General features: G+C 43.1%; 2 protein-coding genes and 1 long non-coding RNA gene across 3 annotated transcripts; 2 read left to right on the forward strand and 1 right to left on the reverse strand.

Annotated features, from left to right (window-relative positions):
* Positions 1 to 3,933: 3,933 nt before the first annotated feature.
* On the reverse strand, positions 3,934 to 5,854 carry LOC134189809 (protein mono-ADP-ribosyltransferase PARP14-like). The gene is made up of 3 exons (XM_062658193.1): positions 5,700 to 5,854; positions 5,518 to 5,630; positions 3,934 to 5,448 (listed from the first exon to the last, which is right to left on the reverse strand). Exons 1-3 carry the CDS (start codon positions 5,809 to 5,811, stop codon positions 4,018 to 4,020), a joined length of 1,656 nt encoding a protein of 551 aa, XP_062514177.1. The 5' UTR covers positions 5,812 to 5,854; the 3' UTR covers positions 3,934 to 4,017.
* Positions 5,855 to 7,844: 1,990 nt separating this feature from the next.
* Positions 7,845 to 8,259, forward strand: LOC134189478 (uncharacterized). The gene is made up of 3 exons (XR_009971499.1): positions 7,845 to 7,927; positions 7,997 to 8,106; positions 8,165 to 8,259. It is a non-coding gene; the product is annotated as an uncharacterized LOC134189478 (long non-coding RNA).
* Positions 8,260 to 8,734: 475 nt separating this feature from the next.
* On the forward strand, positions 8,735 to 10,289 carry LOC134189894 (protein mono-ADP-ribosyltransferase PARP9-like). Its single transcript, XM_062658289.1, has 5 exons — positions 8,735 to 9,614; positions 9,675 to 9,758; positions 9,817 to 9,936; positions 9,986 to 10,115; positions 10,265 to 10,289. The coding sequence occupies exons 1-5, from the start codon at positions 8,873 to 8,875 to the stop codon at positions 10,287 to 10,289; spliced, it is 1,101 nt and encodes a 366-aa protein (XP_062514273.1). The 5' UTR covers positions 8,735 to 8,872.
* The last annotated feature ends 523 nt before the right edge of the window (positions 10,290 to 10,812 follow it).

Consider the following 10,812-nt stretch of genomic DNA (forward strand, 5'->3'; position numbering starts at 1 on the left):
GTTTGGGAGGTTTTAGAGGAGAAGAAGAAGACGAAGCCATCCTACTCTTGTCACCATGTACTGAGACTAGAAGAAACCACGCGGTGGGCTGTGTGCGCCATACCAGATCCGGGTCTTATACAATCACCGTGCCCGTATATGCGGGCGTCTAAATTAAGTACAGTCAGTCTAATAACACTACACCTGCCAAACAAACTCAGTCTCTAGCACTGCGCATGTGTTAGAAGGAATTTAGTCAAAAAGACTCTTTTAACGCGTTACAAATACAATTTGAAGTCTTTTAAGTAACGTATTTTTTAAAATCCTTTTTATAATAAACGTGTTAATTAAATAAAATATCCGTGATAATTGCCGAGCGTAGCGAAGCTTCTAATCAGGGTCGCACAACAGAATGGGCGTGGTCCTATAGGGTCTCCATCGAGCTTTGGTGTGTGTGTGTGTGTGTGTGTGTGTGTGTGTGTGTGTGTGTGTGTGTGTGTGTGTGTGTGTGTGTGTGTGTGTGTGTGTGTGTGTGTGTGTGTGTGTGTACACACACAAATCTCAAATTTCTCCTCCCCACGACCACGTTTCATGATAGGACCTACCTTAAAAATCGTTTCCGTGTCCGACTACAGATGAGTCTAAGAACGATTCGTTTAGGTGAGCGAACCGCGGCGAAAACGCTTCATGAACTTTCGTCGTCCCATCCTTTTGTATTTTAGCTAGGAACTGTGTGTACGTGACAACCAAGAAACACCTTCAGGAGTTCAATGCCACCTACAGTCAACTATTTCCTAGTCCCATACTACAATCAATCCTTTACTACACTGTGCTGCATCTAACACTGTTGATAGTCAATGTTTGCCGATATCAATTTCTATGTCAGTAAATACCATACCACTGTCGTTACAATGGAACTGAGTGCATACCTAGACTGTACATCATGATTGCAATACGACGACTACCTATACCAGGACCATATACATAACTAGCTAGGAAGTTTGCATGTTTACTTCCATTACAGCTAGGGTTTCAACAAATACGTATTGTATAGCTAGGACTCGGCGTTTCAGTAGGCGGTCTGAAAACTCCGTTGGACGTGTTACTCACGACGCGAGGCGCCTACGGATACCATACAACTAGTATTTACTAAATTCAGTCCGGTGTTGAAATAGGCTATTAAATTCAGTCTGGTATTAAAAGACAATGCAGAATAATTTCCTTAATCGGTATAAACTTTTTTAACACTCGTACCATGCGCTCAGATTGTTTTCTTTAATGTACGTATACACTAGTAGTAGTTGTACACCGTTAGATTCGGTCAAATAGCGCGCGTTAGACGTTAGACAAAATGGCAGTTTCTTCGAACGTTGTACACGTTATGTACACTACATTAATTGAACTAACCTTGCTCGGTGATAACTAGGTTATTATGTTTAGTCTGTGCTAGAGAATGCGTTAAAAACGCTATACTATAAATCTTTCTAGCGCATTCGTTGCAGAGTTCGAATTCGTCTCTAGTAGTTAGTTCGTCTCTAGTGCAAGTCCAGTTGACACGCGTACATCTACACAAGCAATATGAAATATCGTCTGGAGCTTCCCTGATCTTGTTGCAGTAACCAACACAAAGCAGGAGCGTGCTAGAGCGTGGCCCCGTTCCTCGGACACCATCATATTCCGGACGCGAGTTCTCAGTTATCCGATTTTGAACGCAGTCCCTACCACATCATAAATGTAGGTATCCAAGTTGTAATTGATCACACCAAAAGAGAGCATTGTACCTCTTCTCTGCTTAGGGTGAGATTGAAAACTGTGCGGAGCCTTGCATACCCCGTTCATCGGACAAACGCATCGTTCACCGGACAGTAGCGTTTATATTGGACACACGCATCCTTCAGCCTAGTTACTTACATATCGCTAAGCAACAACCCTTTACCTACAAATCGCGTTGTTACCCTGCATGTCAGCCAAAATCTGTATGAGTTACAGTCGGTCAAACGCCTGTGGTAACGGCCCCAATCGTCGGACACTCATTTTCTTGCCTTCCTACTTTCTCAGCAACAGCTCTAGGTTTCAAATGACTGCAGTTGATTAAATTCAGTTATCTGAAACGCCGCAGAACGCAGAACATTTGCCTAGAGTGCTTGATGGCAATTCTGAGTCATTTCACAACCACGCCCCCAGTAGGACGTGTAAAAGATGTCGCTTGAACGAACTAGCCGTTCAACAAAGAAGACGACAACCAAAACCGATGAGAAGGCACGATTGAAGTGCTAAAACGCTCTTTTACCCTTTGCAAAGAAAGTCGGTCGCTGCTTAGCGCGCGTTGGCAAGGACTTGACGTAATCTAATTCAACTTTACCTAGGAGAAGCAGGGGTGAAGGTTCTAGCTGCTCTGATAATAAAGAAAGTTCCTGCATTCGGTACAGCTGGTTGTACCAACGATGACGTGCTGCACTTCGTGACGGTGCAAGGTCAGGCAAAGGTAGATATCAAACTGAGATGGAAACACCTGCACACGTCTTGGTCAGACCCAGTAACAATTTAGGGGCCTTGAAAGGGAAGCACGGGCTGTTTCTGTGCGAGTTGGGAGAATGTGCTCTCTGCAAAGCTCAAACATGGATGACGTGAATCGTCTGCTACATCCGGTGCATCAAGCCTGTGCAATTGTGCTGTAAGACACTCAGGAGTTCAAATTCTTACGCCGGGAAGACTAGACAGTACCGGAGGGCTAGTAGATGCCAACAGAGTGAGCTTGTCAGCAGAGAAAATTCAGCAGTTTTCGCTTATAACCGTTGCTGAGTCAAATAAAGGTCAAACGAATTGGGGGCCGTATGATATTTCCTTCCAACTCTCTCTCTCTCTCATGACATTATTACCTGCAGACTGCTGCTGCAAAGAAAAAAAACGACTGTCCGACGGAAGGGGCGTTATCACGACTCAATAAGCGTGCGCTATCTCTCCTGGAGAGTAGCAAATGGGGACAGCGATGGTGTTGTTGTGTTAGCTAGTCACCTATAAACCTATCTCAGGTGCGAAGTTGCAGAATTGCCTTTGCTTTTTCATGGGGGAGGTCGTGTCCGGTGAATGATGGTGGTGTCCGATGAACGGGGTCGCAGAGAAGGATCACGTTTACCGTCCTAGCATAACCGTTTCAAGCCTTTGGAAGTCCCGCGCTCTGGAATCACAGTCTTTACTAATCCTTCTTACTGTGGGCTCTAACAAAGCTAGTCTTACTAGCCTCGTACCAGACCCTCTCGCGCCGTCGTGCCTGGCTCCCGTATAACACGACAACGATTTGCTTACGTCTAACGCGCGCTATCTGACTAAATTGTTAAACAGTCGGGGCGAATGGTACGTGTGTTAAAAAGTCTAGACCTAACCAAGTCATTGAGGACACTATTGTACATTGATCTTTCAACGCCAGACTAAATTTAGCAGAGTCTTTTTAACGTCCGACTGAATTTCTCTTTAACACGAATACTTTATTTAACACTGACTGAATAATTTAACACAACACATGCACCCTAGAGGCGCCTCCCCCATAAACTACTAGAAATAATTTGTGCTTTTCTTCGTTCTTTCTAAAAGTTCTAGTACGCATACTGTTCTGCCATTGTGTGAATAATTTAAGGATCGTATCACAGTTTTTAAAGTGTGACTATGATATTAGAGTCACTACAACTCTAGATTACTTTACAGTGTAAAGATATTTAATTAAAATGTAAGGCTTTCATTATAAAGCACTGAATATAGCGTTAGATCACATACTATGCACAATGCTTGTCTATACAAAAATATTACCTTTGTTCAGAAACCATTACAGTACTTCAATTATTTGTCCAAGCATACATTAGCTGTCAAAGTGAAATATCGTGCAGTTTAAATCAGTTAGCATATGAAATACAAAATGTCACTACTGCAGATTCGATGACTTTCAACAACTACTAAATCTAATCACTAGCAAGAAAGCTGTTTATACATGTACCGTAAATACAGCAATTGTAAGCCATACAGCGCTATAGTTCAGTTTCAAACTCAAACAAGAGTGCTGTTTGTTGGTCTTCCTGTTTGCTGGTCTTCCTGTTTGCTCTCTGATTGGGCAGTTGTGCCAAACTGCTTTCTAGCTTGTGAAACAAATGCTCCCACAGTCTTGTCATTCAAATCAATAAATACAATGCGTCTGATGCATGATTTATGATTGTCCCCAAAAAACTGTTTTACAGCACCTATTAATGTCATAGCACATTTCAGATCAGGTATGCAAAAGTTCTCTGAGCCAAGTCGTGGTACAGCTATAGACTCCATGCCTTTTTTCTCTGTTAGAGACAAGCTCTTCAAGCACAATTCTTTCAGTATGTTTGTGCACTGCGTTTGTTTCTTCTCATCTCTTGACCAACTAGGAGATACTGCATGGACAACCATCTTGCACTTGAGATTTCCTGAATCTGTTACCACAGCGTCTCCTATTTGGACGGGGCCATGCTGCTGCACAAATTCACTGCTTTTCCTTTGAAACCAGTCACTGCCTGCTGCTGTACATATTGCTTTTGCAACTCCTCCACCATGAACAAGATTTCTATTGGCTGCATTTACAATTGCATCAACAGCTTCATTCACAATGTTGCCCTTTTTAACAACAACTATCTGACCAGCCTGGAGTATAAATTTGTTCTCAGAAGCATTCTTTTCAGAACTAGTAGACCAATTTATGTCAATTTCTTTGATTATCAGCTCAGTTGCTGCTACATCTTCCTTATTTCCAACTACCACACACAAATTGTTCTCAAACGTCACAACAGTGTTGAAGAGCTCCCACTTAACTTGCTTAGCTATTGATACAGCCAATTTAGATATTTCAATAGTCAGACACTTCAAACAGTCACAAAATTGTTTCAACTCTTCCAAACCTTGCAAAATTTGAGAGTCATCACTGGTAGCAGAAACTACTAATGAAATTTCTTTGGAATTTGGGCTTGAAAGTGGAAAGCGTTGCCTAACTGCTACTTTGTACTTCTTTTCTAGCACCTCGATAACTTGCACGGCGCTAACATTACATTTCAAAAATTTAAATATTTCAAAATTTACTTTCAAAGCACTTGCTGGTTCAACTGAAAAAGACAATTGTGACGTTTCGCCATGTTTTGGCGCTAGAACTTGTCTTCTGTCACCCCACTGGTCTGACATTCGCTTCCCTGGAAACCCAGGAGGCGGCATTCTTGGAACACTTCCAACAGCGGTGTAATTGTGGAACACATGAGCGTATGCCTCATTGTGTGAGTACAAGCTAATGACTCGTCGTAGATGAGACTCCATCGCAGCCACCGCCGTATGCATCCCTCTAACTGCTATAGTGTCACGATGTGGAATAAAATCGACTTGAAAATGTTGACAAAGCTCTCCAATCTGGTTCAAACCTATAAATTCCAGGACCTTTGTAGACAGCAATGAGGTTGACTCTTCAAACACCTGCAAAGCATCATCTGGCTAGGACTTACACAAAATCATTAGTTCAACTGTACGGCCTTCCCGCATTACCTGTGGTGAAACGCTAGGAAACGAAACATTCTTCATGACGTATGCTGTGTCAACGAGATGCTCTTTTTGAGCTTCAGACACAGAAACAGAAAGTGGGCGTGCCGATGATACACCTAAACAACCAGGAAATCAAAGGAGTCAAACTAAGTTACTACCCAGTGTCCCGGACGAAATAGACGTACCTGGAACTGCTTCAGAGTGAGTCGCTGTGTTGGACCGAGAAGTAACTCCTGGTCCAACTTGTGAAACAGACTGCATCGGTTCCAACCGTTGTCTAGCCCTGTTACTATCCATCTGGCGGTCAGAAGTCTGCAAGGTCACTTGTGTGCAGTGTGCGATCAAAAGTCGGCACAACAGAGGCGTAACCAGGTCTACCGTGCGCTACCGCCAAGCCCCAGCTAGGTTTTTGCACGTGAGGTGACGGGAGAGTGAAGAAAAAGGCGTTTCTTTTTCTCCCGCTCTTACTCGCCCCTCCTCCGGATTTGGATTCATATCATGACGTGCAAAAGCGGTCTGGCACCAAGGCTACGGTCTGTCTACGCCCCTCTCAATTATACCGCGGTATTACGGAGATTTCTGCACCTTGTGATTTGTGCTTTGCTCGCGATTAATTCCAGGCCGTCGACTCGATGCTCCAGACCTCATGTCGGGTGTACAGTACTGTACGCATATCACAGGTGTAGCGTGCTGAGATTGTCACCGTGCTGAGATTGTATTTTACAGTCTGCGCATGCTCAACAACTATTTGCGCGCGTAAATCTACATGCCGCGTGCGGAGATTGTTCACACTTTTAGATATTATTATATTGAGGTTTTTTGTTTCTTGGATAGACAATAGCTGTGTATACCCACTTGTGAAGACCATGGATGGATGATCTGAAGCACAATACAATTGCAGCTAGGGAAGCCAGATTTTGTCATGTCTCTGCAGAGACAGATGCCAGAATCTTGTGACTTATCTCCTGACACAAATCTTTCCACCAGGGTTAGCAAAAACTGAAATTAGGAACGTCAACAACCAGGCCAAGACACACCTTTGGGACACTGGCGTAGGGTACGTGGTCCTCAAGTTTGGAGGCAGATAAATTAGGCCGCAAACCACGCCCATTTCTCACACAAAACCACGCCTATTTTCTACTTTTCTAGCTCGTAGTTTGTAGACATCTAAGCAAATTAGTATCAATTTCAGGTTACAACTAGACTGTGGGACTGAGTACCTTCAGTGTTCGTATAAAGGAGTGGAAACACTGTTACCGTCTGTGCCAAAAAGGTTTTCATGGCTCGCTGCGATCGTCAAAATTAAATGGCATCTTGATGACAATAGAATCTAGAAGACCAATTCAGTGCAAACGACGTTGAACAATTTTAGCATTTCGTAATCTAGCGAGCAATATAGGTCTAGCTATAGTTTTGTAATTACTAAATAGAATAAACCTGTGGAGAAAGTACCGTGGAATGCAAGCAAATCATTAGGTAGCGGAGTTGCAGGAAATTCCATTCTTCTTAAGTGTCCACGACTTCTCGATACTGGTCCTAACATACTGAAACGATGATATGTATACAACCTATTGTCACAGAGATATAGTTAGCGTCGTCGTCGATCGTCAACATACTACTCTGAGATTAAGAGGACTGTCACTGTCTAGTAACTTAAAATGATAGTTTTGCTTGAAGCGAAGTGACACGCCCAAAATGTTGGGGGATTATAGCCTCCCCAGCCCCCCAGCCCTCCGACGCTACGCCGGTGTTTGAGATATCAAAAATAGGAGAGATTTATTTGTACAAATGTGCATGTATAGTTAGTTATCTGTATGTCTAATTATATTTCCGATTGTATAAATTTGTATGTAATTGATAAATAAAAAATTCATAAAATTATATATATATAATTGTATATAACATATACATATAATCTAGTACATAATTATTCTTAACAACTGAATTATTTATTTCAAACCAGTGCTTTTGCATTGTTGTAACATATTAAAATAGTTAATTAATATATAACTAACAATAATAACTATAGATTTTTCAATAGAACTCTAAATTTGTTTCACGCATGCGTACAAGTCAGCAATTTCAGCACGTAAGCAATTTCAGCACGCTTGTATTGCGTGCTGAGAATGTCAGTTCTATTTTGTGCAAGCGCGAACAATCTCGGCACGGTGACAATCTCAGCACGCGACACCGGCCATGATGCATTTCGGTATGGTATGCCCGTCATCCTTTCCCCGGCAATAACGGACGTCCATGCTGTGGAAGTAAAAAGGTAAAAAAATGGGGCGTGGATTTGCCGTGTGATGGATTGGCACCTCCAACCTTGGGGATGTGGCGTTTTGTAGTGGCTGTCAGCAACGTCATTCTCCTGTAGAAGCGTCTGCAGAAAATCTGGAAGAACAAGAGAAGCGTGGTATGGCGGCTTGTACATCGCTTCCGACTTTCGTTTTCTCTATGTTTTTGTGTGCTGACTTGATTTCAGCTGGCGAACATGGCTTTGATGCAAAAATGCAGACCTCTCTTTGCAGCCCTTCAGGTGAAGCACATCATGAAGGTGCTGGTCTTCTTGACAATCACATGCCATCTGTTGACGTAAGATCTTCGTGTAGCTCTTCCCTTCGGTTATGATTTGCATATTGCTTTCATTTAGATATTTCTTGACACAAATACGATGCTGGGGCAAAGAATAGTTCTGTTTTTTGGCATCTTGGAAATCAGTCGTCTTTGCGCACAGTTTCGTTTGCAAATGGTCGCTGATCGGGAGCGTTAGTCTGTTTGTGTAGTTGGTATTTACAGCGATGTTAATTCCTTTGGTTCGCGCATCAATACGCTTCTTAGGAACTGTTCTACTAGCTCAGCATACGTCTGCGTATTTGGCTCAAACCTTCCTGCTATACCGTCTTCCTCTTTCGTCGCCTCCCCGCATCAATTGTTAGATAATAAGGCAATGGCTTGTGCGTCATCAACGAGTGACGAGGATGTGGTTAACAAGGAAACGACAAACAAGGTAGCTGCTGGAGAGTCTCCCAATCATTTTCATTTTACCTCGGAAAGGTCTGACCCCATGCAATTGAACAAATCTACCTACGATATCGTAGAAATTACTGCCAAAGAAAAGCTGAGGCGAATAGAAGCGGAATGACATGTGAAAATAAAAAAGGAATCTGGACCAGGTTCATCTGATACTCAGGTTTTCTTGGTAGTAGAAAGTAACGGTAGAAATTGTGACGTTCCACGTGCGGTTGAGTTACTTAGGCTAGAATGTCAGATTGTTTCTCGAGCCTCAGTCAAGGAAACTAAGATCCCTTTGACAGGTTCTACCAACGTAGCTGCACTAAAACAAAAAAATTGGGAAGAGATGCGAGTGAAAGCGACATTTACCGACCACCAGTGCACCGTCTACGGTCTAGAAGAAGACGTTCAAGCAGCTGAGAAGATAATACACAGTCTACTGCGTCAAATGCCTTCTTTGAAGGTAAGTGCAGGAGTTGAATCTTACTTTACTCTCCAGAGTGGACAAACGGTCATCGTAAAGAAAGGAAACATTGTTCATGAAAACGTCTATGTTATTGTAAACGCTGCAAATTCGAGTTTAGAACACGCTGGAGGCGTCGCTGGTGCAATCTGTAGAGCGGCAGGAGGACGGTCATTTCAAGAAGAATGTACACGTGCATTTCGCAAGAACGGACCGATTAGAGATGGTCAAGCAGTTTGCACAAAGGCAGGTAAACTGCCCTATAAAGCGATTGTCCATGCCGTAGCACCGTGTTGGTCTCAATCTAGAACGGAACACATGTACATTTTCTCACTTCTAAAGGAAGCATGTTTTAGCAGTTTGCGTTTGACTGAGGAAGCGAAAGGAACCTCTGTAGGTATACCAGGTCTCGGTTCTGGTATATTTGGTATTCCAAAAGATATCTGTGCTCGGGCACTTCTTGATGGAACGGAAGAGTTCTTTCAGATGTATCCAGCTTCCGTCGTAAGTCGAGTTTTTATTGATTTTTATGACGCATCTGTGGCTGCGTTCATGAAAGAAGCGCAAAACCGGTACGGAGACACGTCAGCAAGCGATATCACTCAAACCAAGCATGACGCCAAGGGTACCGACGGACTGTTTTCGCAAATCTCTCAAATAATAAAGTCTTACGTGCCGTTTTTAGGTTCAAAAGACTCGAGCAAACCGAGCACTGATAAAGATCAAGATGCTAAACGTGAACAATGCTCTATCTGCTTTAATCGAGACCGTAAACACGAGTCTGCCCTGTAACCATCGCTTCTGCAAGCAGTGCATTGACGATTAAGTAAAAGTAAAGGCTACCTGTCCTATTTGCTCTCGGCCGTTCGGAAAAGTGGAAGGAAATCAGCCGAAGGGTGGCAGGATGAATTCGACTGTTACAAAAACCTCATTACCAGGTTATGAGGGTATACGATACTATCAAAATCACGTATGATATACCGAGTTGATTGCAAGGACATGAGCCTCCTAATCCCGGTCAAAGATTCTACGGCACTTTGCAGCGAGCATATCTTCCTTACAACCGAGAGGGCAAAGATCTTCTTGGTCTTCTTAGAAAAGCGTTTGATGCACGTTTAGTTTTTACGTTGGAAGATCCATAACAACAGGAACAGACAATGTCGTCACATGGAGCGACATTCATCACAAAACAAACAAGAACGGGGGTTAGCAGAAGAGAGAAACATCTTGAAATTTTATTCGCCAAAAATTGTGTTGCATTGTGTTTGTGTTTAGGTATGGCTTCCAGGAGATTGCTTAGCACGGGCCATAGCTGCTGCGTAGTGCACAGAAACCCAGCTAACCCGCTGAGGCGCGTGACCGTATATAATGGCAGCTCCTTAACTATTTGCCATTTGCTGTGTGTGTGTGTGTGTGTGTGTGTGTGTGTGTGTGTGTGTGTGTGTGTGTGTGTGTGTGTGTGCGCGCGCGCGCGCACCAACACCTGAAGAAATATATTCTGCAATCAAATCTCTAAACTTGAAAAATCTGCAGGTCTTGATGGTCTTGCAGCTGAGTTTTATCAAAGAGGAGGAGGGAGGTGATGCTTTACGGAGGAAGTCGTCAAGATCATCTTACACATTTGGGATACAGAAATTGTACCAAAGGACCTGAAAGATGCACAATCTACAAGAGAAAGGGTGACAAAAGTGACTGTGGAAACTGGCGTGGAATCTCATTATTGTCCACTGCTGGTAAAGTCTTATCAAGAATTCTCTTGAATAGACCGGTAGAGTCAATAGCAGAAGAAACCCCTTATGAGTCCCAATGTGGCTTTCGCAAAG

The sequence above is a fragment of the Corticium candelabrum genome, chromosome 14, assembly GCF_963422355.1.
Source record: "Corticium candelabrum chromosome 14, ooCorCand1.1, whole genome shotgun sequence".
NCBI lineage: Eukaryota > Metazoa > Porifera > Homoscleromorpha > Homosclerophorida > Plakinidae > Corticium > Corticium candelabrum.

What these genes read in the sequence shown, in the direction of transcription:
- LOC134189809 (XM_062658193.1), bottom strand. Translation starts at nt 5,811, where the DNA reads ATGGATAGTAACAGGGCTAGACAACGGTTGGAACCGATGCAGTCTGTT. An exon ending in TCACTCTGAAGCAGTTCCAG is followed by an intron (nt 5,631 to 5,699) that starts GTACGTCTATTT and finishes CTGGTTGTTTAG; the next exon opens with GTGTATCATCGGCACGCCCA. An exon ending in TTCCTAGCGTTTCACCACAG is followed by an intron (nt 5,449 to 5,517) that starts GTAATGCGGGAA and finishes GATGCTTTGCAG; the next exon opens with GTGTTTGAAGAGTCAACCTC.
- LOC134189894 (XM_062658289.1), top strand. Translation starts at nt 8,873, where the DNA reads ATGCGAGTGAAAGCGACATTTACCGACCACCAGTGCACCGTCTACGGT. An exon ending in AACCAAGCATGACGCCAAGG is followed by an intron (nt 9,615 to 9,674) that starts GTACCGACGGAC and finishes TGCCGTTTTTAG; the next exon opens with GTTCAAAAGACTCGAGCAAA. An exon ending in CTCATTACCAGGTTATGAGG is followed by an intron (nt 9,937 to 9,985) that starts GTATACGATACT and finishes GTTGATTGCAAG; the next exon opens with GACATGAGCCTCCTAATCCC.